The sequence below is a fragment of the Gymnogyps californianus genome, chromosome 10 (genome assembly GCF_018139145.2).
Source record: "Gymnogyps californianus isolate 813 chromosome 10, ASM1813914v2, whole genome shotgun sequence".
Lineage (NCBI taxonomy): Eukaryota > Metazoa > Chordata > Aves > Accipitriformes > Cathartidae > Gymnogyps > Gymnogyps californianus.
The window spans coordinates 16,466,589-16,494,055 of record NC_059480.1 but is presented as its reverse complement, the minus strand read 5'-3'; the positions used below and the strand labels follow the sequence as shown (position 1 = coordinate 16,494,055).

At 46.8% G+C, this 27,467-nt stretch overlaps 1 protein-coding gene across 1 annotated transcript in view; it reads left to right on the top strand.

Moving 5' to 3' along the window:
- The first annotated feature begins 6,440 nt into the window (after positions 1 to 6,440).
- Positions 6,441 to 27,467, top strand: part of IL1RAP (interleukin 1 receptor accessory protein) — a 33,115-nt gene continuing 12,088 nt past the window's right edge. The window contains exons 1-7 of the mRNA XM_050902731.1: positions 6,441 to 6,500; positions 19,168 to 19,453; positions 20,213 to 20,405; positions 22,213 to 22,378; positions 23,340 to 23,411; positions 24,544 to 24,673; positions 25,641 to 25,789. Coding sequence (XP_050758688.1) covers positions 6,476 to 6,500; positions 19,168 to 19,453; positions 20,213 to 20,405; positions 22,213 to 22,378; positions 23,340 to 23,411; positions 24,544 to 24,673; positions 25,641 to 25,789 — 1,021 coding nt within the window. The 5' untranslated portion in view covers positions 6,441 to 6,475. The remainder of the gene's footprint in view (positions 6,501 to 19,167; positions 19,454 to 20,212; positions 20,406 to 22,212; positions 22,379 to 23,339; positions 23,412 to 24,543; positions 24,674 to 25,640; positions 25,790 to 27,467) is intronic.

The window sequence follows — 27,467 nt, the reverse complement described above, 5'->3', positions numbered from 1 at the left end:
ATTATTAGCGTTAAATCTGTTGAGCCAGAAGGACGCCAGGAGATGGTATCTAAATGCCAATAGCGGATCTCAAATTCCCTGCCTGGCAATCGCCTCCGTGTCCCAAACGTTGGCACTGGCAGAGGCAAATCTTGCACTACCAAGGGAGCTCCCAGAAATGACTCACTGTAAATGAACGTCTCCCAGCTTTTCCCTGAGCCTCTGAGCTCAAGGTGGGGCTGCTGTCTGCTCTGCCCACGGGAGCTCTTGGTGCTCTTTGAAGGTCAGCCTTGCTCCTGCAGTTTGTGCTGCTGTGTTGAAGGAGAAATAGCTTGGGACCAGCTCCTGAGGTGACCCTGGAGTGACATACTGCTGAGTTTGTTCGTCCCCATTTGGGGATTTAGTAAAAAGGATTTATTAAAAAGCCAGCAGACTGCAGCCCTTGGCCTGGATGTGCAGTGCAGGAGGGCAGGGAGGGGCAGCGGTGGATGACGGGCAAATGGAGCCACTTCGGATGCCTGGTGTCATGTCCTCAGCTGGGAAAGAGCTGGCTGAGCTACTGACCAAGATGACTGTTTCCAGATTTTCTTGGGTGTTTTTTTTTTTGCCCCCCCCCCCCCCCCCCCCCCCCTTGTTCTGGGTACTCAGTAGACCTGGGTGTAAAGCTGTGTGTGAGCGCTGTAGCTCCCCAGTGCTGGGAGCCAGTGCTTCCAGGTCCTGTGTGATGGTGGCGAGCTCTGGCCAAGGAAGACAGAAGATGCTTTGTGCTCACGACGGGGAAGACCTCTGATCAGGGCAGCTTTCCATCTGACTCCTACTAGTTTAAATTTTTTTTCCCCCCTCTGCAAAAGCAAGTGTTTAATATTTGCTGTGATTCCAGCTAGTGACAAAGTTGCAGTCTGCTCAAATCGAAATGTTTCCTTTGGTTCTGATGGTATAAATTGCTTTTATAAGAGAAACATTTCAGAACAAAATCCTTTCAGCCCACTCTGTTGTCAGGCATGCGATAGCCTGGTGAGTGCAGCTACCCTGGCAAAAGTGGGACTTCAGCATTGATCTCGCAGATCCCTGCCTTGGATCTGTCACCGTTAGATGCGCTGGTTGGGTCACACTTAGGGCTCCTGTGATATCCCTGATTGCAGGCCAGGCTTCAGCCCTGGCTGATTCCTGCTGAAATGTGCCTGGCTGTTAGGGAGCTGCTGCCAAGACAAATTGGGCTCCCTGCCCTTAGGAGAGATGTGAATGTTTTTCTGAGGACAGTGTTGGGGGCCCTTTGTTGGTCAGCCTGCCTGTGTTGAAGTGATGAGTGTGGTGTAGCGTGCACGAGAGCAGGGAAAGCGCTCTGAGCTGCTTATGGTGTTCATCAAACTGCTGCTGGTTTCCTCCCCATTCTGTTCCTGGAAGCTGTCTGGGAAGGAAAATTTTAACGAATGTGCTAATTCCTCCTGGGGAAAAAAGGCTGGACTTCCGAAACATGTTGCCTGTCTTTCTACCCACATCTCCAGAGATTTCAGTGTAATGTTACGTTGCTTGGGAGGGCTGTCCGCAGCACTTGCTGCAGGAGTGGCCCTGCTTCAGGCAGGGGTACGAGTGGAAATGCTGACGCCGTAGCAAAGGGCAGTGCCATGCAGTGCCCAAATGGCCTCCGGCGGAGAGGCAGGGTCAGAGAGACTGCGCAAATCCCGGCTAAGTGGCACCAAGATGGTTTATGCTACAGTAATTCCCCCCTTTGTCTGACTTACTCCTGCACATACTGAAAAGCAAAAGTGTTTCCTGGAGGGCTGAAGGGCCTTTTCCCACTTTGCATTAGTGTTTTTGCTATTACTTTTCTGCAGCTGCTTTTGCAGGCTGCCCTTTGTCTGCCTTTTGGATTCTTTGAATTTACTTGGACTGTGCATCCATTTTCCCCATAAGAAAACCCAGCAAACTCATCGAGCGGCCTTCTCCAATGCTACTGCATGATGATGCAGGGGCGCAGGGCTCATGAGCACGCAGTGATGTGGGAGCAGGGGAGCTGTGCCCCTCTCCAGAGCGCCAGCCCTGCTCTGCAGCCCATCAGCCTTCAGTCCCAAGTCCACGTAGTGTAGAAGCAAAGCATTTCCTAAGCTAGCCCACCTTGGTTTTTGCCAGCCTTCCTGTGTCTGCATTGATTTTCCTGGGGCCAGTCCTGCACTTTTGAATGCTTTTTCCTCAGAGAGGCTTGGGACAGAATTACAGAAAGAAAATAATATGTAAAATCTGCTCTGGCCTGTGTTATTTTTTTCCTCTTTCTGAAACTGCTTTATTTTAAATGCCCTTTCAGCCAGAGCACTTAGTGGCAAGGTTTTGAAGGGTGCTTTTGTTCTGCGTGCCATAGTGTGACTTCTCAGTGAAAAGCAAAAAACCTGTCAGCTCTCCCTAGGTGCCTGTGGTTAGGAGGGACAAAGGCATTTTCTTGGAAAATGCAGCATTGTTCTGTAGAATTGGTACACTGTCTTTGAGAATAGGTGTACAGGAGTTACTCTGAGTGCAGCTCTCTTCGTTAATTATTTGACATCTGTCTTGGCTTTTATAATCGTTTGGAAGGCGCGTAGGCTTTGTGGGGTCCATGCTGCTAAAGGCAGGAGTGAACAATTCCTTGCCTAGGTCTGTTTGGGAAAAGTGTTTCACTAAAAGGTGTTTTATATAAAAATATTCATGGTTTTTTGTGACACAAAGGCCACTTCTGGCCAGTATCAAATGAAAAAACAAACCTTTCCACCACCTCTGCTTTTAAGAACAGGAGACACTTCCATGACTGTGTTTCCCCCCACCCCGCTTTTCTTTGCTCCCCAGTAGACAGAATGTGAAAGTTTGAAGAAGAAAATGTTCAGGAATGAAAAGGAAACAATTTCTGATTTGAAACAAAATTAACATTTCAGGTAAGTTCCTTAAAAAAAATTCTAGCAACAGCAGTGATGGATTGTTTTCCCCAATTGCTCTATGAATTATTATTAAAATGTTAATTTATGGAGACATTAAGGACAGCTCAGAGTATATTGGTCTCGTGAGAAGTTTCTGGAGCTCTGAGGATGTATCAGAGCTCTCCAGACGCCTTCTGACTGCTCTGATTGCCTGCTTTCTAGCTGCGGTGTGATTTCTGAGCTGGTATGCTCTTCTGCTCACTGATTTTATTCCTGGCTCCCTTTTAGTGCTTGCTTTTTATTTTATTTGCTTGTGTACTAGAGGTAATGTCTGTGACTTTTTTGGGTGGACACAGTTGGGTGAACCCCTCTGCTGCAGCCTGGGGCTTGCACTCTCTGACCTCTGGCTCATTCGGTTGCAGCCAGAGATGCTGGTGTTTCAGTGCAGTGATACTGAATTGTGCAAGAAGTTCATCAGACACCACTGGAATTGCGTCATATACAGGCAAAATGGCAACACACTTTCTGATGTCACGAAACAAAGAAGCAGGGTGCTGGAAAAGGCTGAGAAAACTCTTCCGTTCCTGGCAAGACCGGGGTATGTTGTAGGCCTGTGGCATCAGGTTTTTACAGCATTGCAAAACCCACCCTCTCCCTCTGTGACTGAATGGATGCAATGCTCTTTTCCTGGTGTCACCGGCAGAATCACAATATCCTCCCCAGGGAGAGATGATGACATTGTGTGACCACAGGACTGCTGTGGGAAGACCTTTCTCTTTGGGGTATATCACAGATTTCGGGCCATTTAAAGCAAAGCATCACAGTGCTAGCAGCACTAGTACACAAGAATTGGTCCCTGCACTGTTAGTGGTACAAATCATCAGATCCTGTGGCATTAACTGATTTTTTTTTTTTTTTTTTTTTTTTTTTTTGAATAATCTGGTGCCACAGGAATGGAGCTGGACTGCAGAAGCCAACCCTGCCCTTCAGTCCCCTTCTTCATTGTGTGTGTGAGCTCTCCAGTTCTTTACCAAAGGGGGAGAATCCTCTTCCTTCATCTCAGCTGGCAAATGCGGGCACGGTCAGGGCATCCAGGAGGTTGTGACAGCTCCCCTTGACCAGCCCTTGACTCTGTGCATGTGCCTTCCACAGCCCCTTGTATTTTGTATAGTGTGAGAGCAGCCAGGGCTGTGGTCAACTGAGTCCCATTCCTGTAATGGAGAAATTGCTGTAATCTGACAGGCTCTGTGTCCGTCTGTCTCTACTGATAAGATCTCTGGAGAGCCTGGAATGAACCAGACGTAAATCACACTGTGTAGGGCTTCTGACTTTATAGCTAGGTAGAGCAAGAAACAAGAATTTTCCTACTAGCAGGTAGAGCATGGAAATCTTAGATACCTTGCTTGTGGGAACAGAGACCTGGTGGCTCTTTGAGACAGTTGAAAGGAGCATGTTCCTATGAGCACAGTTAATGGATGTAAATATTAGCTCACTGCAGGGTTCATGTATCACTGAGTGAAACGTAGTAGTTTATTTTGGCCTTGGGCCACGTAAATGGCCTTGCTCTAAATGAGAGAAACTCGTCCAAAGTCAGTAGTTGTTCCTGCTTGCTTCAGGGCTGAATTCAGTCTGATTTGTGCAAAATGCAGGAAGGAATCACTGGAAAATAAGGGTGAGTTAGGACATGCTGTGCATTTATCTAATGACAAATGGAGAGGGAGCCATGAGGGATCTTTATTATGGGAATGATCCGCCCCACTGTTTACGCTCCCTCTCTTCCAGCATCTGAATTCCCAAAAGTTCCTAAATTCCTACCAAAAGTGCAGCATGTTGGTTCTCTCTGTCCAGTCTGATGGCATAAAGATGTTTTATCTTTCTTCAGCATTTCCAGAGGGTAGGAGTACTTAATTCTGTTTCCTCCCTATGGAGTCTTCTTAAGTGACATTGGGAGCTGGTTGTAGATGGCAATAGAGGAGAGTTTGATTAGCAGCTGGCATTTCAGTTTGGATGAAGGAGGTAGGGGACAACCAGCCCTCTCAGCTGGACCCCGGGGAAGAAAACTCACCTTCTTCAGAGCTGCTTGCCCATTTCTGAAGGCCTTATGGCTTCTGAGGCAGTCTGCAGCCCTTTGCATCGACTGTGCAGGGAAGAGCAGGCTTGCTCCGGATTTCCTTTGTCTCTTCGAGATGAGCCTAGCAGAGGGAAAGCATCGTACAAAGGCTTTTCAGATGCAAGCATTGAAAAGGAAGCATTCAATATCCGCTGCTGGATTTTGAGTAGTACAGTTCACATGTCCCATTCTTGTTAATCTCTGCAATCTGTGCAATCTCAGGTGCTCTCTGCTTATGCTTGAAGCCCTTCTGTGTAATGCATATATTATGGGCAGGTTTATGAGGGACATGTTTAAGGGAGCTCTGTGGCTTCTCTCCCCACCCTTTTAGCCCACCCTGACGGAGCAGATTTCCCTGTCATCTCATGAGCACAGTCCTGACAGTATCACCATGCTCATTACCGCATCTGCCCGGCAGAGCTGAGATGCTTTGATGAAGTTCAGCCTTTTAACCATCTCTTCCCCCTTTGTGATCTGACAGCACCCAGGAATATCAAATGCAACCTTTGCCCCATTAATGAGAGCATCTAGTAAATGTCAGCTTTTGTGACTACCAGCTTATAAATTGCATCCTGGAAAACCTAGAACCACAGGGAAATTTAATTCCAGTGAGTGAACATCTCTGAGAGCCGAATGCCAGATACCGGAGCGGGCGGCAAGTGAAACTCTGGCAGCGTACGTTTATCTCAAATTACAGGAAATTGTGCTCTATAGCAGGAACAGAGAAGTCTGGGATAGTTTTTTGCCTATCAGTGCTGCTTTGAAAGTATAAACCTTTGTTCAGATCATTTCTGAAAAGCATACAAACCTGGCGCTTGTTTACTCCTGCGAGGTGGCTGTTCCAAGGAGGGTTTGACTGGAAAGAGCTGGTGGAGTCTTGTCCTGCTTTGACCTGCCTGCAGGTCTCTGCAGTCAGGACTCTGGCAGCCAGCCTCTTCGCAGGTCACCAGCAGCAGAGTTTGCAAATTCGACTGCACCGGCATGGTTGTCACGCTGAACTGTCAGACACATGTTCAGTGCAAACGTGCTTCAGCTGCCGCTCGCCATCATGAGTGCTTTATGCTCATTCTTAGAAACGAGCAGAGTGAGGTCTTGGGAAAGGACCTTGGTGTTTTGGGAGTCAAAGCTTGGGATTTCTAGCCTGCAAGCATCTACCTTACTCCTTGTGCTCATGGATATAGACTATTCCAGTGACTTAAGTCAATGAGCTGGGCTGTCCTCTTCTGAGCCATCACCTCCCAGGCTTGGAGAGCTCACGCAGCTGCCTGCAGGCAGAAAGATGCTGCCATACAGATGCTGTTCCTTAAGGGATCTTAATGAAATAAAAAAAGAACATACCAGAATTAAAGGATCACTGGGTGGGTGGAGGAATAAACACATACACTCAGAGTTAAAAAATAGTCTGCAGTGATGAAGTAGTGTAAAATAACCAGAACTTCTGTGTGTGCTTTGTCTCAGCAGGATGAAGATGGTCGGTGCCCTGCTGGTTACGCTCTGGCTGTGCATGGTCACCCTCGGCAGTGGCTCGGGTAAGGACGTGGCATGCGATGGGTCTGCCCGCTTATTGTGAGAAGAGCTGATCTGAGGCCAGAGAAAGAAAACTGGCTGCAGTGATTTTTAAGCATTTACAGTATTCCTGGATGAAATTGTCGTGTGTAAAATACTTTAGCAGAATGCATGAACACCATGTTAGTTCTGTGTGGGTATTGTATAATGCTCATGTATAGAGGCTACGAGCATGGTGTAAACGGGTGCATTAGCAAATAGCAATAAGCACCACCTCGACCTAAAAGTGCTTTGCAAATTCAAGCTGCCCACTTGGTCAGTATTGTTACTCCCCTTCTGGGAGGGGTGAAACCAGGGCTCGGCACGTGGCACTGACTTGTCACTGAATTGCAAGCAGGACCTGGGCTTGAACCTGAACTCTGCTATTCCCGGTTGGATCCGGAGGGGGTTGAGATTCCAGCTCTTGGACTCTGACTCATGCCTCAGCAGCCAAGGGGAGAGGGGAACTTCTCAAGTAAGAGGAGCTCTCATACCAGTCTCACTGAGTCACTTTCCTGACAGGAAATATGTCGTCATGCTCGCAGCTCCTCTGGCACACGTTCAGCCCAGCTCTTGTGAAGAGGCAGATTGTCTGTGTCTCGGCTCCGGACTTCCTATTTGGGGGTGGAAGGAGACAGCCTGATTTGCAGGAGGCGAGTGGAAAGGGGGAGGGAGGAAAGAACAGGCGCTGACTTTATAGGGGGAAATGTTCAGAAATGAGGGCTGTGCAGGGGATTGACAAGTCCCCCCATGAGCCCTTGCCCCTCTGCAGCACTGGCAAACAAGCAGTTATAATATCCTGAGGAGATGAACAGCTCTTGTATCGTTATCTCTTGGACCATGCTGAATTATTGGGGCCAGATTCACAACACGCACCTCAGCAAGGTTCATCTCAGTGCAGGGTTCATCGCAGAGGCTGAAGGGAGGCTTTTCTCCTCGGGTTGCCCAAGGGCTGCAGGCATTCACTGTAGGCTGTAGTCTTCAGTAGGGGATGTCCCGTCCTGGCTAACGGGAGCTGGTGGAAGTGGTGAGCAATGGGGAAACAGCAAAGGAGAAAGAATATATGGCCCAGATCTCCTCCACTAAGCCCTAGGTAGTAGGAGTGCCTGGGGAAGGAGGGACCCAGCAAAGCAGATCACTGCTGCTCGCTGGGAAAATCCCTGCTTTGCGTGTGCTTCTGGACGTGCTGTTCTGCTCTCCACCAACGCAATATCCTCCTGCTGAGGCAGCATTACGACACCCCACGTGCAGTCATCTTGGGCTTTTACAGAAGGTGGGTGCAATTGAGTCAGGATTGCCCAGGAAATGTTAGAGCAACTCTAAAAGCTGAGACTGTCAGCTGGGAGCCGTGAAATGAGCACCCTGGCATTTGGGTCATACAAGCTTGTGCCAACTGATCTGGCAGAACCCTCCGTGCATTTCTGTGAGGTATTTAGTGCTTTTTAAATATTTCTCCTTCAGCAGAGGTTTTCTGTACAGGATGGTTAGAGCCCTTGTAAAGTGTTGCAAGAACATAAGTGTCAAAGGTGATGCATGGGACGTGATCGGTTAAAATACATTTCTTCTGCAAATCCAGTGTAGTGTATGCGTTTAATTTTCTGCGGGTCCATGGGTGACAGACCCACTCTTCAGTTCAGAGCTCCCTTTTTGGTCCATGGACATCATAAACCACTTTGGGCTGTCAAAACGTCTTTTGCTGTTTGTGACGGGCTTGGATGGCTGCTTGTACTTGGATGGAGGGGCAGCCATCTGTGCAGCCCTCTGTTACACGGCGGGGTTTCCTGGGACTGGCACCAAAAGGCAACTGGAGCTTGTTTCACCCTTGCAAAGTCGTAAACACAGAGCAGTGTGGGAGACCGGACATGCTCTGATAATGTTACAGCATTTGGGCTCACTTTTTCTTCTTGTAGCAGGGAGCATACATGGGGGGAGCAGAGCAGAGGTTATCCGGAGTGAATGCAGAAGGGCCGTGCACAGTCTGCAGCTGCCCCAGTGGTCTCCTCACACCAAGCGAGGCCACGGAGATGGGTAGCTCTTAACCGGGGAACCTGGCTCCTGGGATATTTAAGATGTGTAACTTGGTAGGGATTTGTCATTTCAGCTGGATCTTTCTCTGTGCTTTGCTAATAGTCATGTAATGCTGTCTTGTCAGGACCAGATCTCTGTCCAGCCCAGGCTGGCAGGGGGCCGGGGAAGGCTGGAGGCAGGGGCAGGAGTCTGTTACGGTTTGCTGCCACTTTTCCTGCCTGCCTCTGCAGTCCTTCCTGGGGGAGCAGCATCATCAGCAACACTGACCGGGGACTGCCCAAGCCAGAGGTACCAGCTCTGCTGAGTCCCGAGCTCTCTGAGCTTACAGAGGGGATGAGGAGCCAACACTTACTAAATTTCAGCTATAAAACACAAGCACTGCTCCGGCTATAATGCAGACAGCCTTTCCATCCAGTTCAGCCCGTATGGCTGACAGTCTCCCTGGCAGTGTGTCAGAAAAATTCAACATTGTACTTCACCCTACTTCTTACTGGAGAGACAAATCCGCAAACTTTATTTTCCCCCCAAATTTTGCCAACAGCACTGTGGCTCTAAACATCTGTTCTTTGGGCTCTGCTGTTTCTGCTGCATATGGAGGCTGGTGCTGCAACAAAATCATTTGCTGAAAGTGAGCCGCAAACTGGAATAGGAAAGAAATGTGATCTGAGTAGTGTAGAGTAAAAGACTTGGAGTCTGAGACTGAATTTGTGCCTGAGTCTGCTACTCACTCATGCCGAATGCGTGGGCAAATCTCTTCTGGTCTTGAGAATATACATGATCTGCAGCGCCTGGGTTTGAATTCCTTACTCGTGACCTTTGGGACATTGTTTGCAATGGTACTCGGGGTCTTCCGCTTTCTTTGCCTCAGCTAAGCCATCCTTAAGATGGAAATAAGGCTTAGATCTCTGCGCTTGTGTTGTAGGATACTTAATGAACGCAGATGTTCTGATATCCAGAGAAGGATAGCAAAAACCAGTGAACGCAGTTTTGGTCTTACAATGATTTCTTTGGCACTACTGAAGTCATATAAATGTACACTGGCTTAAAAGAGATGAAAAACCAGTCGGACAAAGAATATAACAGCCAGTATGAATAGAGAATAACGTTATCTTCTTGTTTCCAAACAAAGCTGGCCTATGTTAGATACTGACTTATTTTAGAAGATGTAGCTGTAGTTGTGCTCCTTGTTCCATTTTTCTCTCTCTCCTAACCAGGCTGCGCTCTCATTCTCCAAGAGCTCCCAGCTTTCACAGGATGAGGGCTGGGGAGAGGATCATGGTTAGGAGTATTGTCGTGGGGAATTAGAAAAGCAGAAGAATATTGCTGCTGGGAGAGGAAAAGCAGCCTCATGCTGATTATCTAAAGGACCCACTTAGTGTGAACAGGTAACCGCTGTGCATAAATAGTCCTTTGGTGGGAGGAAGCATCGTGTTTGCATAGGAAACTCCTCTGACAGCTCCCTTGGGGGCTATCAGACAGGCTGCGTGATAGGATGACCCAGGACTGGGGCCAGCTTCTGCCCAGAGTGACACCCCAGCATGGCAGGCAGTGGCTGTAAGGCAGCCAGGAGCCTCTGTCCTGGGAGTTTTATTTCAGGCTTTGATGCTATTTGCTGGATTGTGAGCATGTCTCTTACACTCCCCCATACCAGAGGCTCTCAGGCACCAGTTTTGTCCCCTCTGAAGTCGGCCTCAAAGTGCCAGATGTCACCAGTACTTCTGGATTCAGGTGGTGGCAGGAGCAGTGAAGTTCTGAGAAACTGAGGTCTGGCTCCGGAGGTCAGAGCTGCCACCTGCGCCATCTCTCCCGAGTGCCAATCTGGGCTGCGTGTCTCTCTCGTGCTTAGCAGAGAGGCAGAGCAGTTACTTATGGCCAGGGGAAATTTGCAGATTAATAAATTACTGTCTCTAAAACACTTTGAAGATGGAAAGCCCTGCGCAGCTCCTCAGGATTATTACTATATAGCTCTTATTCTACTGATTGGGTTCCAGTGGCCTTATTTTCCTTATGATTTGTGACAGCCCCAGAAGCTGAGAAGCTTATTTTAGTGTGTAAAGTCAAAAGAAAAATAGATTAAACTGCATTATTGTTTTCTGAAGAGACTAAATCCCTCCCCCATCATCTTCTCCTGGGATTTCCTGACTTCCTCCTACTCTTCCAATCTCAGCTTCTTGCTGTCCTAATTTAGGACATGATTTTATAACTATCCATACCCATCTGTGAGTTACTGCAGTTGTAGAAGTTTATGGCACTTGGGGGCATGAAGTTATTCAACACTGAGGGTGTTGAAAGGTGCATAGCCATGAAGTGGATGGAGATAAAACCTGCAGAGCGGAGCTGGCCTGGGTGCAGATGTGAAACCGCAGCCACCAGCCTCCCTCCGCACCAGCCAGAGTCGTGCCCACCGAGGAGATAAGACCTCACTTCTGCTTCTTGTCAGCTGAGGAAATAGGTTGTGAGGGGTGAGTTTTGTGCAGGCATCAATGTGATGTGACCCGTCTGCACTGAAGTGCAGAAACGCGTGGAGGAAAGCAGCCCATTTTGGGTGTGTTGCTGATGTGATATTGGACGGTTGCTTTTGCTCCTCTGTGTGTATCAAATAGGGCATCAGGGGACATCGGGGACCTGTCTCCTACCCTCCTTATCCATTGTGTCCCCCTGCTGCAGCTGCACAGTTGTGCACTCAGTCTCATACGTTTTATTGCACACAAGTGACTTCTGCCAGGCTCGTAGACCCTTACAGTGCGTTTTACTGCCTGCTGCATTTTTTCAGTTCCTGTCCTCATCCGAGGACAACTGCTGCAGTGGTTTTTTTGATGCAGACATCCCTATGGATGTTTGTGGTGGGTAGTGCAGAATTGTTGACTGTATTTTAAAGCAGGCAACAGAGACCTTGGCTAAGTGCAATAACTAGGCTGCATGGGTTTAACTAAGCAAGCCTGTGGCAGAGCCAGGAGTTGAGCCTGAACCTTGTCAAGTCCCAGTCTGATGTCCCAGGTACACAGAAGAGCCCCTGCCAGCTTGAACACAGCTCTACGGTGGTGCTAATGAGGTAAACCTCCTTTTCATGCTGCCTCTCCTACAGATGATTTTGCAATGGGCTGTTCCGTTTCCTCTCTCTCTCTCTCCCCTCCTCCCGTGCTGCTCTGCTTTGCTTCATGCAGCAATTTCCTCAATGAAGTGGGATGGAAAGTAGCTATTTGCTCCTTTTGTCCTTCAGGCTTTGAAGCAGTTCATACCCCTACCTTTATTATTCTGATCTCAATTTTTACAAAAGTTTCCAGGAAAACATGTCAAGCTTGCTAGAGAAAACCGAATACTTTTTTTTTTTTTTTTTTTTTTGGCCCAGTTGCTGGAGGTAACCAAAATACTCTGTGCCACATACAGTAAACACAGCTTTATGCACAGACAGAGAGTGAAGGCATGCAGCTCACTGTGGAGGAGTTTTAAAAGACAAACAACAACTACCCCTCCCCATGTTACAGGCTGTGCTTGATTAGGTAAGGAAACTCGGAGTCAGGAGCTACGGGCTCCATTATAGAATCATCATTTTTTGGATGTCATGCCTTGACTGCTTCCTCTGAATTCAACAGAAGTTTACACAGTCAGCTTGTTTTTCCTGAATTTGGCAGAGGCAGATGGTCACACCTGTTTAAACTAGAATTTCAGGATCTAAAGTTAAACAACCACAATGTATAAGTGCTTTTGCAAATGATGAGCTGTTCTGCAACAGAAAGTCCTTTTCCTTCTTCCTTTCTCAGCTGTCCTATCTATTTAAATGATAAAAGCAGTTGGGGAGAGAGGGAGAGACTCCATCCTTGTGTGCAGCATCCAGTGGAGCTGCTTCCATGGGGGCATCACAGCTCAGTGGCAACACAGGATGAATATGGTGAGACTTGGGAGAAGCGTAAAACCACGTCGCCGGTGCCATTGCAGCAGAACCGTGCGGATGGGGCTGGGCTGCGTCCTGTGCATTGGAGTCAGTCACGGGGAGGTTTGTGCCAGGACCACTTCCACTTGCTCTGTTGGAGAGGCTGTGGGAGGAAGGCAGTGAGGTTATGACAGGCCCTTTTTGATGTGTTGCCACTGGAAGTCAGATTATAAATTCATGCAGAGTTCGTACAGCTTCCAGGCTGAGCCTCCAAGGCAGCGTTGAGCTACGACCAGTTTTTAGGCGTTCTCTGACCACTATTGCTGCTGTGGAGATAGTGGGAGCAAATGGTGAGAGGTAGCTGATCTTGGCTAGGGCTGACCCAAGTTCTCTGTCATTCCCACCAATTTTCGTGTGTTTGGATCTGTGCCTCTTCTCCCAGGGAAGATGTTCTCATTTGTTTTGTTCCATGCTACCCTCCCTCCGCTGCGTGGTACGGTCAGATGGGATACAGACCGCATGGGCAACGCTGCCCTGCCACGCTGCCTAATTGCTCAGCTGCTGAGCAGAGTACACAGCCGGGGAGCACGGGGTGGTCTCGTGCAGGATGCGCGTATGAAAGGAAAAACGCAGACGCAGTGGAAGAGTGGGTGCTCCTGGCACCGGCGTAAATGGAAAGCGCACCCACACGTGGCTGCTGGCCACAGCTGGTACCTCCTGTGCTCACAGCGCAACTCCTCCATTCAGCCCGGCTTCCTCTGCTTCCTTCTCACTGACTGCTGTGAGCTTGAAAGAGGGTGGGGGAAAAAAGATTTTTAAGGTAGTAATGATTAAGTCTCACTTAATCGCTTTGCGAGACCAGCTTTTTCTGCCTTATTGATGCTGATTCTGGCATCAAGCTAACTGCTGGCCTGGCTGCGCTCCTCGGGTGGAGGCTGACTCATATCAGCTTTGCTTTAAGATAATGCAGCAGGGGTGGCCAAAGAAAGTAGGAAGCTGTTGAGATAGTGCAGCCCCATCTGCTGCTGCTGAAATGGCACAGGGAAGAGGGGTATGCCGTGTCATTCAGCCGGCAGCATTGATGGCTTCGTGTCTTGCTGCCACTGCACGGTCCCAGTCTGCATGCAAAGCAGGCCTCCTCACAAAATCAGAGACGATTAAGAAGGGCGCATCAATTTGGCAAATGGCAGGGTAATTTGTGCCGGCATGATAGATGGCCTCTCATGAGGATGGCTCTTTATTATTTCTTCACAGAAATTTTAACTAGGGGAAGCCTTTGTTTGTAGCCCCAGGGGAGGGAAGGGGTGGAGGCGGTGTGGAGCTGGTACAGTTCTGGTGGCTGAGAATTTTTTTTTAAATGGAGGTACTTAAAATGACTGCATAGAAATTCCAAACTGTGGACAAAATGGGACAGCATTTCTTGATGTGGCCTTACTCTGGTTTTCTTTTTTGATCCATGGGTTAAGCAGTTTGTCTCTTCTTGAAAAATCCAAATAATTGCACCAATGTCATCTCTGTTTTGACTGTGTGGGTGCTTGTAATGGGTGCTGCAGATGCATCTCGGGAGCATTTCAGATGTGTGTCTTCAGAACAGAGCTCTGTTCTGAAGGGGATAAATCAGTGCAATAAGTGAAAGGTTGGGAAAGGTTTCCAGAAATGTCTGTTTCACCTTTATGCAGCTGAGCAGCATAATTTTTTTTTTCCTCTCCTTTCATTTTCTACTTTGCATCTAGAGAAGCCACTTTCTTCAGCTTTTGTTTGGCTTCTGAGAAGGAGTCTGTTTTGGGATACCTGGTGTTTAAGGGCATTGTAGCACCAGATTCAGAAATGGGACAGATCTGACTATTTCTGTAACAGAAGAGGTTTCTGTCCCTTGTATCAGTAGTAGATACCCCTATGAACATGGATTGTAACATACAGTCCAAGCCAGGAGGACATTAGGAGTTAACTTTGCCAGTTCACCTAGTTCCCAGTCTGCACCAGGGAGGAGCAGTAGTGCAGCAGCCCGCTAGTATGCTATATCTTTATCTCAAGGCATGTGAAATCAAGATGGGCATCCTTACCCTGACCTTTCTGTCTGCACTTTCTCTTCCAGTGCTGGAGGTGGGTGTTTCCTTCTACCATGCAGCCTCCCTCCAGCCTGTATAATCCTCATCCCTTTTCCCAAGCAGGGCTGTGGAAATAGGACCGTTTCTTGCCTTTTTCCTGCATTGTCTGTCACAGGTAGGTATTATGGGTCATAGGCTGCCTTGCTGTGTCATTACAGAGCACCCAGCAGTAAGAGGGGTCAGTTGAGGCATCTGCAGTACACCTCATTGGTAATGAGAAAAAGATAGCTTCTTTCAAAAGTGTTTTGCAGCAGTGTTTCTAGGAAGATGCGTTTGTGGGATGGTGGATTTTTAGAGATTTTACTGTATCCCTGAGTTGTGTGTGTAGTGCTCCATTTGCTGCAGCATGGAAGGGACCATGGAGTTGCATATAGCTCCCCCATCTCTTCACTGGTTTCCATTTGTTAGTGAACCTCTGAAGTCAGAGCATGAATGCTGATCCCACTTGATTTAATCGGGAGCTGCTCTTAACTCCAACGGCTGTTTTGTGCAGGAAACATTTCAAGAGAGAAGAAACTCACTTCCTAGGCTTAGCCAGTGAAAACAAGTGTGAGTTGCTGCAAATGGACATAGCACCGTAGAAGTTAGTGCTGTTTCTCACAATTAGAACCAGGTGCTTGCATCTTCTTTGTGCAATGCCCTCTCAAGTATTGCTACTGGAGTCAGGATATATCAATACGTGTGTGTGGGTTTTTTGGGGTTTTTTTTGTTTTTTTCTTCCCATAGCAGGAGCTGCTTTATGCCAGTGAGGTTCAGTGTGAAGTCATGCCATTTTTTTTCAGGCTATCTCCAGTTTAGACTGACATCCAAGTAGCTGCATGCTGATGTTAGCAGCAAATAGGCTCTGAATATCCAATAAACGTTAAAATAGTGGAAGGGGCACAAAATGTTGCAGGGAGCTGTTGGATGCAAATAAAACTATAGTAATAATAATGTGAGCATCCCCTCCGCTTTACATATGTGGGGGGAGTGCAGCCGGCTGTCTGGGCTTGACCCACCTGCTGGGGTCTGCTGCAAAAGTGCCACCACGGCAAAGGATGTTATTGACGCAGGGAGAAGAGCCTGTTGTGGTTTGACCCCAGCCAGCAACTAAGCACCGCGCAGCCGCTCCCCCCTGCCCCCTCCCAGTGGGATGGGGAGGAGGATCGGGGGGAAAAAAAAGTAAAACTCGTGGGTTGAGATAAGAGCAGTTTAATAACTAAAGTCGAATAAAATATAATACTAACTAATAATAATAAAAATTTAATAATAATGGTAATGAAAAGGAATATAACAATAAAAGAGAAAAAAACCCCAAGAAAAGACAAGTGATGCACAATGCAATTGCTCACCACCTGCTGACCGATGCCCAAGCAGCGATCCGCCCCTCCTGACCAACTCCCCCCCAGTTTATATACTGAGCATGATGTTCTATGGTATGGAATATCCCTTTGGCTAGTTCGGGTCAGCTGTCCTGGCTATGCCCCCTCCCAGCTTCTTGCACACCTGCTTGCTGGCAGAGCATGGGAAACTAAAAAATCCTTAAGGCAAGTGCTACTTAGCAACAACTAAAACATCAGTGTGTTATCAACATTATTCTCACACTAAAACCAAAACACACTGTACCAGCTACTAAGAAGAAAATTAACTCTATCCCAGCTGAAACCAGGACAAGCCACATCACAGCTGAGGAGGAAGAGGCTCACAAAGGTGTGCGTGAGGGATGCCCTGCAGTCCCCTCTCATGCCATGTCAGGCAGAGCCCAGCTATCTCAGGCATAAAACACCCCAAAAGATCAAAACAGCAGTACTACTGTCAGCGTGGCACGGGGAGGAGGGAAGTTGTGCGAAGCGCCACAACTTCTGTCCTCGGTGTTTTATGCGTGAAAGAGGTCTCACTCCAGCCCATGGTGTTTCTGCCATCTCTACTGTGAGCGATGAGTTGTGGCTTTGTTCCCTGAGCCCTCAGAGCCGTGCTGAGCTGGCTTTGCCCTGGCAGCCGGGAGGAGTCCTTGCCAGCAGGGTGGCAAGCACAGCCTGCGATCTCAAGCTGCACGGCTGCTCCTACGATCTGTGGTGTAGCTGCTCGTTACAAGCATGGTTGTGTGCTGTGTTTGGGGTTCACCTCAGAGCATGCAGCACTCCAAGGCAGGACGCACGTGGGGAGCCTTAGGACTAGCTGTTTGGTGTGACAGTGTTCCTGAAGTCAGGTGAATTAGCCAGCTCTGAGACAAAATCTCCAGGTACAGCTCTTATAGTAAAGAACAATAATGGTCACCTTTTCCCCAGCCAGGAAGACAAGGCCCATACATTGCTTTTAAGTGATCTAGGAAGAAAGAAAAAGAAGTTGTATTTATTTTCAATAACTCATTCAGGTAGAAACGGGTAAGTAGTTTTACAGTGCTGATTTGTGAACTGTTGCAAAATGCAAGAGCTGTTCATGATTGCAAATTTCATTGATCTTGACTCCAAGAATTTCAGTACTGTAATGTTTTATATAGTTTTCTTCCTCTCCAGTCCTGCCATTTGAAGTAATAAGGACAATTTGCCTTTATGCAGCCCAAGAGGAGACAGCAAAGTCAGGTGCCGGGAAGAGAACCCTGGTGTCCTGTTTTGCAGACCCAGGTCTGCTGCTTTCAGAGGGAAAGCCTTTCTTTATAAAAACAAATGCCTCTCCTCCATGAATAGTAATCCGTGCTTTATCATGCACTTAGCAGGCAGGCTCATTTGTCTCATTTACCACTCTACGGAAACTTGACCATGCCTAATCCAGTAGCTTGACTCCACCAGCATAAAGCAGTGTACTGGTTCCAGTTGGCCTTGACCATAGTGGTGACTGGTGACTATGCACCTTCCCATGATATAAGGCTTCCAATAGTGGTTTGGTCTCTCAAAATGAGCCTTGGTGGTGGCTGTGGTAGCAGCTGTACTGGATGATGCTGTGCAGTTTTGAAAGAAATATCTATATGTATCTTAGATGATGAGCTATGGCACTCTCCAGCCATTTGGGTTTGGGGTTCCTACTAGCAAATACTTGTACTCTGGGTAGCTTCACTGCCTCTTCCTAGCCCAATTCACTCTCTTCCTCCAGAAGTAGCACTCTGTCATATGGGTGTTTGGCATACCACAGGAGGAGCAGTGCAATTTGCATTTACATTTATCTGTAAACCCGCCAGAAAACGTTTCTATTCTTACTGGCCCAGATTCCTACTCACTGTGACTAACCATTGCTGAGCCACGGGAGTTAGCACTGCTGCCTCTAAGAGCTGTGGGCCCGTCTTCTCAAAGGTTTATCTCTTTGCTTTTTTTAATTAAGTATGAATTTGGGGCCAAGCTACATCCCACTGTCTATTTAAGGAAGATAAAATGCCAGAAATCCTGCTTTGGGCTTGTGAAGTCAGTTCAGAAGAACTGGGCTCAAAGAGCGTATTGTATTCTGTTTTTCTTCTTGGTCCGAGTTCTACTAATATCTGCAAACCGGAGAGGCTTTGCAGTGTCATCTCTGGTGTGCCTGTGATATGCTGAGACACCGCTCCCGGGGACCGCTGCAGGCAGCACACCCCTCTCCTGTTTGACTCATTTTGGGCTCTCGGACATTAGGCTGCCCTAGCTAATGCCTCCTAGCAGCTACAAGAGATGCTCTGGGAAGCCTACCGTGCCACCCTCTGCCTCATCAGTGTGGGGAGACAGGAGATGCAGTGATAGCAGCTTCTCTGTGTGTCGCAGCTGGCGCCGGCAGTGCAGGTTGCTCTCAGGTTTGCTGACACCCTGGTACTGTGCTTTGCTTGCACCCAGTCCCTTTGTGACTGGGCATCCTGATGGGTAGGAGGAATGGAGTGGAAAGGAGCACTCAGAAGAGAAATGGGTTTTGACTGTGCTGTTTGTCCTGAAACTATTCACTAATGACAAGAATAAATTAAAAAAAAAAAAAAAAAAAAAGGCACTGCACAGCTTTTTCTCATGCTGCCCAGTTTCTATGTCAGCCTGAGTCTGCTGTGAGCCTGTTGAACTGTGCTTGGGGATTGCACCTGGGGGCTGCCTGGGGATCCCCAAGAGAACCTGCTGCTGGTTGCTACGTGTCACTCATTAGTGCTTGTACTCTTTGTGTTATCGTAGCGTGCACAGGTGTGGCATGAATCCATCACAGGAAAGACAGTCCTCACTCCCAGAACCCACAGTCCGGCTTCTTCTGGCAGGGGCAATGGCCCATAGCTCTAAGGGAGTTTTTTTTTTTTTTTTTCTCTTATTTCAACACCTCTATTTCCATCTTCCCTGTCACTGTGCATGGATGCACACACACCTCTAGCATTGTTTTCATCCAAATTTTGTCTTCCCACACAAGATTTTAGGGTTGAATTTTCTTGGAGCTCTCTAGGAAGCCTGGTGTTATGAAAGAATATCCTATCCTATTGTCCTGATGGCAGATAAATAGCTTGGAAGAAATGTAGGAGGTGTACAAATGAAAGTGGAGGTTTGCAGGTTCTCTAGTAATGAACACAGTATTCTCACTCTGCTTTATAAAAGCCCAGTTTGCTTCCACTGAAAACACTACATTTTTGCCTCTGATTTTAATGGGGACAGGACCAAGGGCTGTGGGGAACGTGGGAAGAACTGTTTTTCTCATGCAGACTTGCAAGCTAAGGTACCTTGTTCTTCCTGGCTGCAGAACGCTGCGATGACTGGGGTGTGGACACCATGAAGCAGATCCAGATTTATGATGGGGAACCTGCCAAGATCAAATGCCCACTTTTCGAGACCTTCTTGAAGTACAACTACAGCACAGCTCATTCTGCTGGCTTAACCCTGATCTGGTACAGGATCGGGCAGGACCGGGATCTGGAGGAGCCCATTAATTTTCGTCTCCCAGACAATCACATCAGTAAGGAGAAAGACACCCTTTGGTTCTGGCCTGCTCTTCTCAATGACACTGGGAATTATACGTGCATGCTCAGGTAGGTTGTGCGGTGCAGCTTCTGTATGTCTTCAGTGTAATCAAAGGACTTTCATGGAAGTGGGAAAATTATGCTGTTAGCACCAGATCTTTCTGTAGGGAGAAGACCATTTACATAAGCATTAATGGGAAAAGAATGTTACAATTATAAAACCGCTCAGTGCTGAGCCAATTTACATCGTAATAATGCTTGGAGCCTTGCAAACATTAATGAGCGTGCCTCTCCTTGCTAGCTGCAAGTGTCCGTGAAAATATTATTGCTGAGCCTATGGCAAAATCCACAGGCACTCACCATTAAGAAGTGATCTGTATGTCTAGAGTAAAAATAGCTTCAGATGCAGGAGTAATGTTTTGACTGCATGCTAATTTGGCAAAGATTCATGAGATTCAGACTTCTAGGAAATTGAAAGTGTCTCTAAGCGTGGTACAAAATGAACATAGCATCTGCTATGCGCTGAGCACAAGAGCTCTTTTTGATCTTCCTCACGTTATCTCTTGTTCATCGTGTCTTTGACCCTATTATCTGCTTTACCAGCAGGGGAGTGGATGTTGCTTGTTAGTCATCTTTATAGGCTTTTCTGAGCTAGTGTGGCCATCTCTGATGGTGTTTTCTTTCCCATTTATAAATGAGTCACCTAAGGCTGTATATACCTCATCAGCGCTATGATGCTTGTTATTGCAGATGTGATTTTTGTTTCATTCCACTGCTATAGGATTAAATAAGTTTCAGCTAATCAGCCCTATCCTGCTCTGTCCTTAGAAATACAACCTACTGCAGCAAAGTTGCATTTCCCTTGGAGGTTGTTCCGAAAGACCAACACTCTTGTGTGAGCCATTCAATAAAACCCATTGAGGAGATGTTCTACTTGGAGCATGCCAATGAGAAGATCATATGTCCAGATATTGATGGGTTTTACCCTGCTAGTGTAACACCAACTGTCAAGTGGTACTTGGTAAGAAGGACTTATTTGGGCAGTGGGGGAATGCAGTGTTGTATCTGAAAAAGCAATGGTTGGCATGAGCGTCATGGAGCTATGTTTCAGAGTCTCCCCAGTGATGAAGCTGTTAACGAAGCTTTACTAATTTTAAGAGCTTTGTTTCCATTGAGTTCAAGGGTAAAACTGCTCTTGGAAGGGAATTGAGAGCTAACACTGAAACTTTTTGACCAGCATGCGCAAGTGGAGAATAGTCTAGCAGGGATTTAGGAACCTCAGTTCAGCTGCGGGCAGTATACCTGACCTGCTGTGTGAGCTAGTCACTATCCCTGTAAAGGAGACTGTGATTCATATTCCTTCTGTTAAAAAAAACCAAACCAAAACAAAACAAACCAAACAAACAAAAACCCCAAAAAGCAACCAAACAAAACAAACCACCACTAATGAAAATAGCATCCTTTCCAAAATCCTTTGAGGTCAGGAAATGAAGTTGTACATCAGGCTTCTGCAAGGACCATGGGTGCCCTGTTTGACACCATTCAGCAAACCTCTTTTCTGAAGATGGAGACATCCTTACCCCATCTGCCATACTGCTCTGATAATTAGGCTGTCTCCAGCCATCCTCAGGCTCTTGCGTACAGAATTACTGCTCAATTTTATTAAATTTTGACCTCAGTGTTTTTCTCTAGGGGGATGCCTTTAGTCAAGAGAGAATAAGAATTCTCAGGGGATGTGCAGCCAGAGGGTTATGGGACTGAATTCTCTAACTGCTTATAAAGCGTTTTTGGGTTTCTAGATAGAAAGTTCTGTATGAGTGAATTTAATAATAAAGTAAGTTGGCAACAAATATATTTGCTGATTTAAAAAAAAAAAAAAAAAAAAAAAAACAAAAACACCCCAAAAGAAAAAACCCAACTCTCAAACCCTTCAGGAAAAACTTACTTTTGTATCCCAGAGGAGCAGTTTCACGCCAGTAGCTGAAATGCTTTACTTGTGCCATTCATTGAAATTCACATCTCAACAATCAATTAGCAGAATGAAACAAAAAGCCCCATGCAAGTAATTTTTCAGGCAGCAAGTTATCCCATGCCTAATAAAAATCATTAAAAATGGTATATGACTCCTGTCTTAAACTGCCCCATTAGGATGTATGTGATTTGTAAATGTACCATTCAGAAATAATCTCTTAGAAAACGTGCACATCTTTGGATTTTATGACAATCGAGATGTCATCTGCATAACCCGTTTCTGAAAAGGGATCTCTAGCTTGGTGCTTGGCAGAGGTTTTCCGCCTTGCCTGATAGAAAGAGAAGAGTTATTAAGGTTTCTGTACTACAGATTCTCATTTGCCAGTTGCTAATTTTGAGGCCTGATCATCAGCTGAAGTCAGTCAGGGTAACTTTATTAGTCCCAAAAGAGTTTGACATGCTGACATCAACAGGGGACATGTCCTTTAGTCTTAGTATCCATTTGTGAATACATCAGCATTTTCTTCCTGTCTCTCTTTACTTTCACTCTTCACTCTGCTGAGGTGCTCACCTTGATTGCAAATGTACTTCTGGGTCAGAGATCTCTCTTTTATAAAATTGTCTGTATTTAAGGTGGGATAAAACTATTAGGGTCATCTGCTTCATCACCTCCTTTTCAAGGTGAACATACCAGTTTGTATTCCAACATGCTCAAAGTTCATGGTATTTAGGTCCGACCTACATCACAATCCCAAGTATCATATTCATAGTTTAAAAACAGATCTTTGTAGTAGCATTTAAACCAGTATCTTTACTTTTGAATCCCAAAACTCAAGTGTTTTTCTGCCTGACTCCAGAACTGCAACTTGGTGGATGGCTTCTATGAGCGATACCCCCAAGGGCCCAGGCTTGTCATCGGCATTGTCCGCAGTGTGTATAAAGGGAATTACACTTGTATTGTGACATTCAAGGACCACGGAAGAACCTATAATCTCACCAGAACCATAAAGATGAAGGTGGTGGGTAAGAATGACTTTAAAATGTGTAAAATGCAGGTGATAACTGCAGAAGTGGTGAAAACAGCTAGAAGAGTCTGTCACAGGATCCATTTGTGGTTGTGCTTAATCTGCGTTACTGAACTGACCTGATATATTTTTGCTTGCTGGGGTCAGACCCGTGTGACTGCCCAGCACATGTTGCACTGGAAGTCCTACCCACCACCATGTCAAATGCCCCAAACAACACAGGGTGACCAGGCTTAGGCTGGTGAGGTACAGCCCATGAGATGGCCAGGGGTACCCTCTGCTGGCATGTGAATGCATAACCCTGGCACTCCTGCTCAATTTTGTCTACAGTGCCCTTTCCCTGTCATTATTTGTGGGATTGTCCCATTATAGCCAGCTTGCCTCCGTCTTCTTGCAATCTCGAAGCCTTGTGTGCTGAGGTTGAGACTGTTAATCAGTCAGGCAGGACTCCAGTTACCCAGCCCAGTGCTTGGACAAATCCATCCTGACAAGGGCTCAGCCTACCTGCCAGGGAATTGTAGACAAAGCTTAAAAACCTAGTGAACAGTAGAGCACATGCTGAGTCCCATGGCAACTGCTGCTTTAAGAGCTGAATTATATACTTGCGACAGGAAATGATGTTTATGTTTTGTTTTTTAGAAGCAGCAATAAAAAGAAACTGGTACAGGTTGTGCCTTGTGGGAGATGAGAGGGGTATGGAGCTCTTCTGATGTGAGAGGCCCAAAAACTTGTGTCTAGACTTACCTAAACTTTGGAGGAGCCTCAAAACCTGGGTCTGGCCCTGAGTTTGGGGACTAGGATTAGATTTCTCTTTGCATGAACTCGGCAGCAGGATTGTATCACAAGTTAGATTAGGGCATGTGCAGCAGGGTGTGAGGGCATCATGAGCGAGGCTGCAAGGACCCCAGGTTCTCATGAAGTTTGGGTCCCCGTGGGGGGCTCTCTGTTCTCTCCCGCAGGATCTCCAAACAAAGCCTTGCCACCACAATTCACCTCTCCAAATGAGAAAGTTGTCTACGAACTGGAAGCAGGTAAATTGCAATGCTTGCTGCCTGCTGTTGCTGCCCTGGCAGCCTGCCTGCTGGGACGGGGAGACCCAGCCAGGCACAGAAGCTCTCCCCTTCCACTGCATCCCTGCTGCTTTCCCTCGCAGAGCACAGGAGCTGCCACAAGTTGCCTGGCAGACAGCGTGGGGTGCTAGTTCTCAATGCCAGAATAGGAGAGCACAGCTTTAAAAGTTTATTTTTGCAAGCACAAATAAAGATAGATATTCAGACACGGAGATGCAGGTTTGCAGCTGCAGAAGCAGATGAAACAGGGACCCTCAGCTGCTTAGAGAAATTCCTGTAGGACCTTGTCTCAGCCCTGTCCCTGGCTGCGGTTTGCTCCAACCCTCCCTCATTCAGCCACTCAGTGGCTTCAGCCTTCTGGCCACTTTTTCCTCATCTCCTCTCCCTTCTTGGCTGATTACTTCCTAATTAATGACAGCTCTCCTTTTGCTGGCCTCACAGCATTGTGTAATGGGGTACCACACCCCTTCCCCCACCCCATCTGTTTAGACTGATAGCTCTTTGGAACAATTCCCTATGTTGAATGGATCGTGCCCCATTACACTGCTGTAGTAAATGTGGTGCCAGTGATGATGATTAGCAGCAGAGTCTTCACTTTAAAGCACAGCTCTTTTGGCTCAGAAGGTCAGACTTCTTCCACAGTCACTCTATAAGATAAAATCACTTATGGGCTGATCACAAAGATAGTCACTCTCCCCAGCCTGATCTTGAGGGGAAGTTAAATACCTGAACAAGTGTTCCCACACCAAAATGCTTTATGGCATCTGTCCCTTGTACAGTGGGGATGATTAACACTGCCCGGCTTTCCAAGGAAGTGGTTGGCATGGAGCATCTCCCTTTGCGTGGGTCACTTGGTGGTCAAGGAATTTGTAACACATTTGAGAAGGCAGGATATTCTTTCCTATTTATTTGTCTGTCATAAATCAACATGTCCGGCATGTTAAACTGTTATCAGATGTCTGAAGGTGGATGCTGGCCTCATTCCCTCCTGAAGGGAGGCAGAGCTCAGGCTGGTAGGATCACTGGAAAGCACAAAAGTCAGGGTGATGCTGTTCCTGCTTTGCAATACCTCACTGTGGTCCTTTCTTCCCAGGAGATGACCTTGTTCTGTCCTGTGAGGTCTTCTTCACCTTCCTGAAGGACTCCCGAACTGAGGTGTGGTGGACCATAGATGGGAAAAACACAGATGACATCACGGACCCCAAGATAAAAGTCACACAAAGGTAACGTAGTAATGTGAACCTTCATTTGTATCTAACCATCTCTTGGGTCCTGCAGAGGGGTGTGGGTACAGACATGCGACAGTCCCATTTTCCCTTGCAAGGGAGTGTGGAGTCTCCCACTTCCCTGTTAATCAGAAACTCCTGTGTCTGCACCATGCCGTGATGAGCACCAGGAGCTCCAGGGAGGAGGCCTCCAGACCTGGACAGTGTCTTGTCTTACAGAAGGATTTGAGGGAGCTTTGTTTACCAGTTCATGCCATCACTTGTTCAGGTCCCGGTAGTGGTGCCAACAGCTGGTGCTATTGTGGGACTTCTAAAACAGGGGCAGACACAATTTTATTTAGAGGAATGTTCCCAAATAGCATAAGTGATAAAAATGTTTCAAAAAATAAAGGCTGAAAACAAAAATGTAGTATTATACATAGTATTGATTAGGAGGAGTAGAGATTCAGTTACGTGAAGAACCCAAATGAGGTTCAGAGTCGCATTTGCTGGGTGCTGAATTACATGTGGAAGGTAGTCGCTGCCCCAATCGGTTTGCAGACCTGTGTAGAAAAAGGAAAGGCAAAAGGAAATACTATGATCCCCATTTTGCAGATGATCATTTCAGGCAGAGAGACAAAGTGACTCATCCAGGATTGCACAGGGAATGTGACATGGGCTCTGAATCCTGAGTTCATGAGGTCTTGTTGCTTTGTAGGCAAGAACTTCCTTTATCTCTAAAATGCAATGTGACACAGCCGCAATGAGAAAATTGTGAGTGGCAAAATAAATATTAAGGAAAATCAGATAAAGGAACAGCTGCAGCTGTATTCAAATCTGGAGTGTGTATCGATTTATAAGTATCAGTTTAGGTGTTTTGGTTTTTTTTTTAAAGAAAGAGTTGGGTTATATCAGGGAAAGGAGTATTTGTCCTAAGAACTTGCTGCAGTTTCACATATGTAATGCTCTAGTTTTTCTCTTACAGTGAAATTACTAGAGATTTTGAAGACAAAACTGTCATAAGGACTCTAACAGTTGCAAAAGCCACACCAGAGGACTTGAAACGAAATTATACTTGCTATGCCAGAAACGCCAAAGGCGAGGACCATAGCCAGGCCATAGTGCGCATGAAAGGTAAAATACTTGCAGAGAATGGGTGTGAAATGAGACATCTTCAGAGAGGGCTGTCAGTCCTGTCTTGAGCCTTGCCCTGCAAAACAGTAGGGGAACAGATAATTCCATCAGGCCTTTTCCCCCAACACACGCTGTTCTGTACGCACTGCTGTATTATTGCTGTCATACTGCACCACTTCTTGGAGGCAGGGAGCAAAGGACGCATGTCACGTATACCCTACTATGGTCAAGTGCCTGGGGAGAGAGCGGGGTGGATAGACCTGTTGTTCTCATCCCATCCATGTATCACGATTGAAGCAGACCTGAGGGGACAGGCTGGTTGGAATGATTTCAGGTTACTTGCTTGTGTGAAGGTTTTGCGTGATGCAACAGCTACCAGTTGGCATCCTCCAGAAGGCATACCGCACTCGTTGACATTGCTCAGGGAGTGAGACAGCCTAACCACGACGCTCTGTGGTTTTACTCCTTGCTGTGATGATGCTCCAGTCTAGATACAGCCATCTCAGCGTGGATGGTATGGACTGATCCAGCTCTGTTCAGTGTGGGTTTTTTCCTACATCTATCTTTCATCAAAGATTTTGTTCCTGTTTCCCAGACCCACCTCTCAGTAATAAGAACTGAGCCTTCACTATAGGTATGTGAGGCTTCCTGATGAAGGTGGATATTTCTGCCTCCATATCAACCTCACCTAGAGCTTCAACACCTGCTTACTGTAGGTCAGACCTCCCCTCTCCCATAAGGGATGCTGCCCTGCCTTGTATAGCTCATGCCAGACACCTTCTTCCCCCCACTCTGCCCTATTAGCATGGGAAGGCTCACAGAGGTCTTCACTGGAAGAGCTCTTTCTCTTCCTTCTTGGTACTTGTCCTCCTTCACTTTTAGTCCCATTCCTTTGAGACAACCCTTTTCTGGATCATTAGGAAGGAACCATAGACCAAACACACCACTGAGGCTGAAACCATCTGCCAGTGTGTTCGTCCTACATGTATAATTCTTCTGGGATGATAATGTTTGTACATGTAGCAGAAGCGAATCTAAAATCTTCAGATTCTTTCTCTATACAGCAGCACCTAAATGCTGTTTTCTAGTGGACTGATCTATACTATCCTCTCTCTTCCTCCCCCGTCTGCTCCTGGGCAGTTGAGTGGGTTTGCTCTGAGCAGACCTGGTTACTCACCACTGCTCCTTTCTGCCCTGTTCCAGAGCAAAATCCAATTACCATCCCCGACCACTGCTGGCAGAGCAACCTTAAGCTAAGCTCACTGCAGACCATCCCACTGCACATAGGAACATCAAGCATACCAGAACCTAACTCCTTAGCACTTGTCTTCCAGTTTTTAGCAAGCAGCTATATATGTTGGCTCCAACTCTTTCACTACATTAGGATATATACCTTTCCTGCTTTTTCTGGATGATTTCCCTCTCCTTCTCATGTACTTCTGCTGCTTATCACCTAATGAAAGTTGTTAAATTCCTTCCATTTTCTTTTTTGTAATTCAGTTTCTAATAAAACTTATTAAATCTTGGAATTTGGTGATGTTTTCACTCACTGCTGTTCTTTTATCGTGCAGTTTGCCAGTGTGCATGTCAGCTGCCACCTGAATCACCATAAGAACAGAGTTGCCCAGGGATACAGTTAGAAGAGTTATTTTCTGTCCTTAATACAAAGAAGCATCAG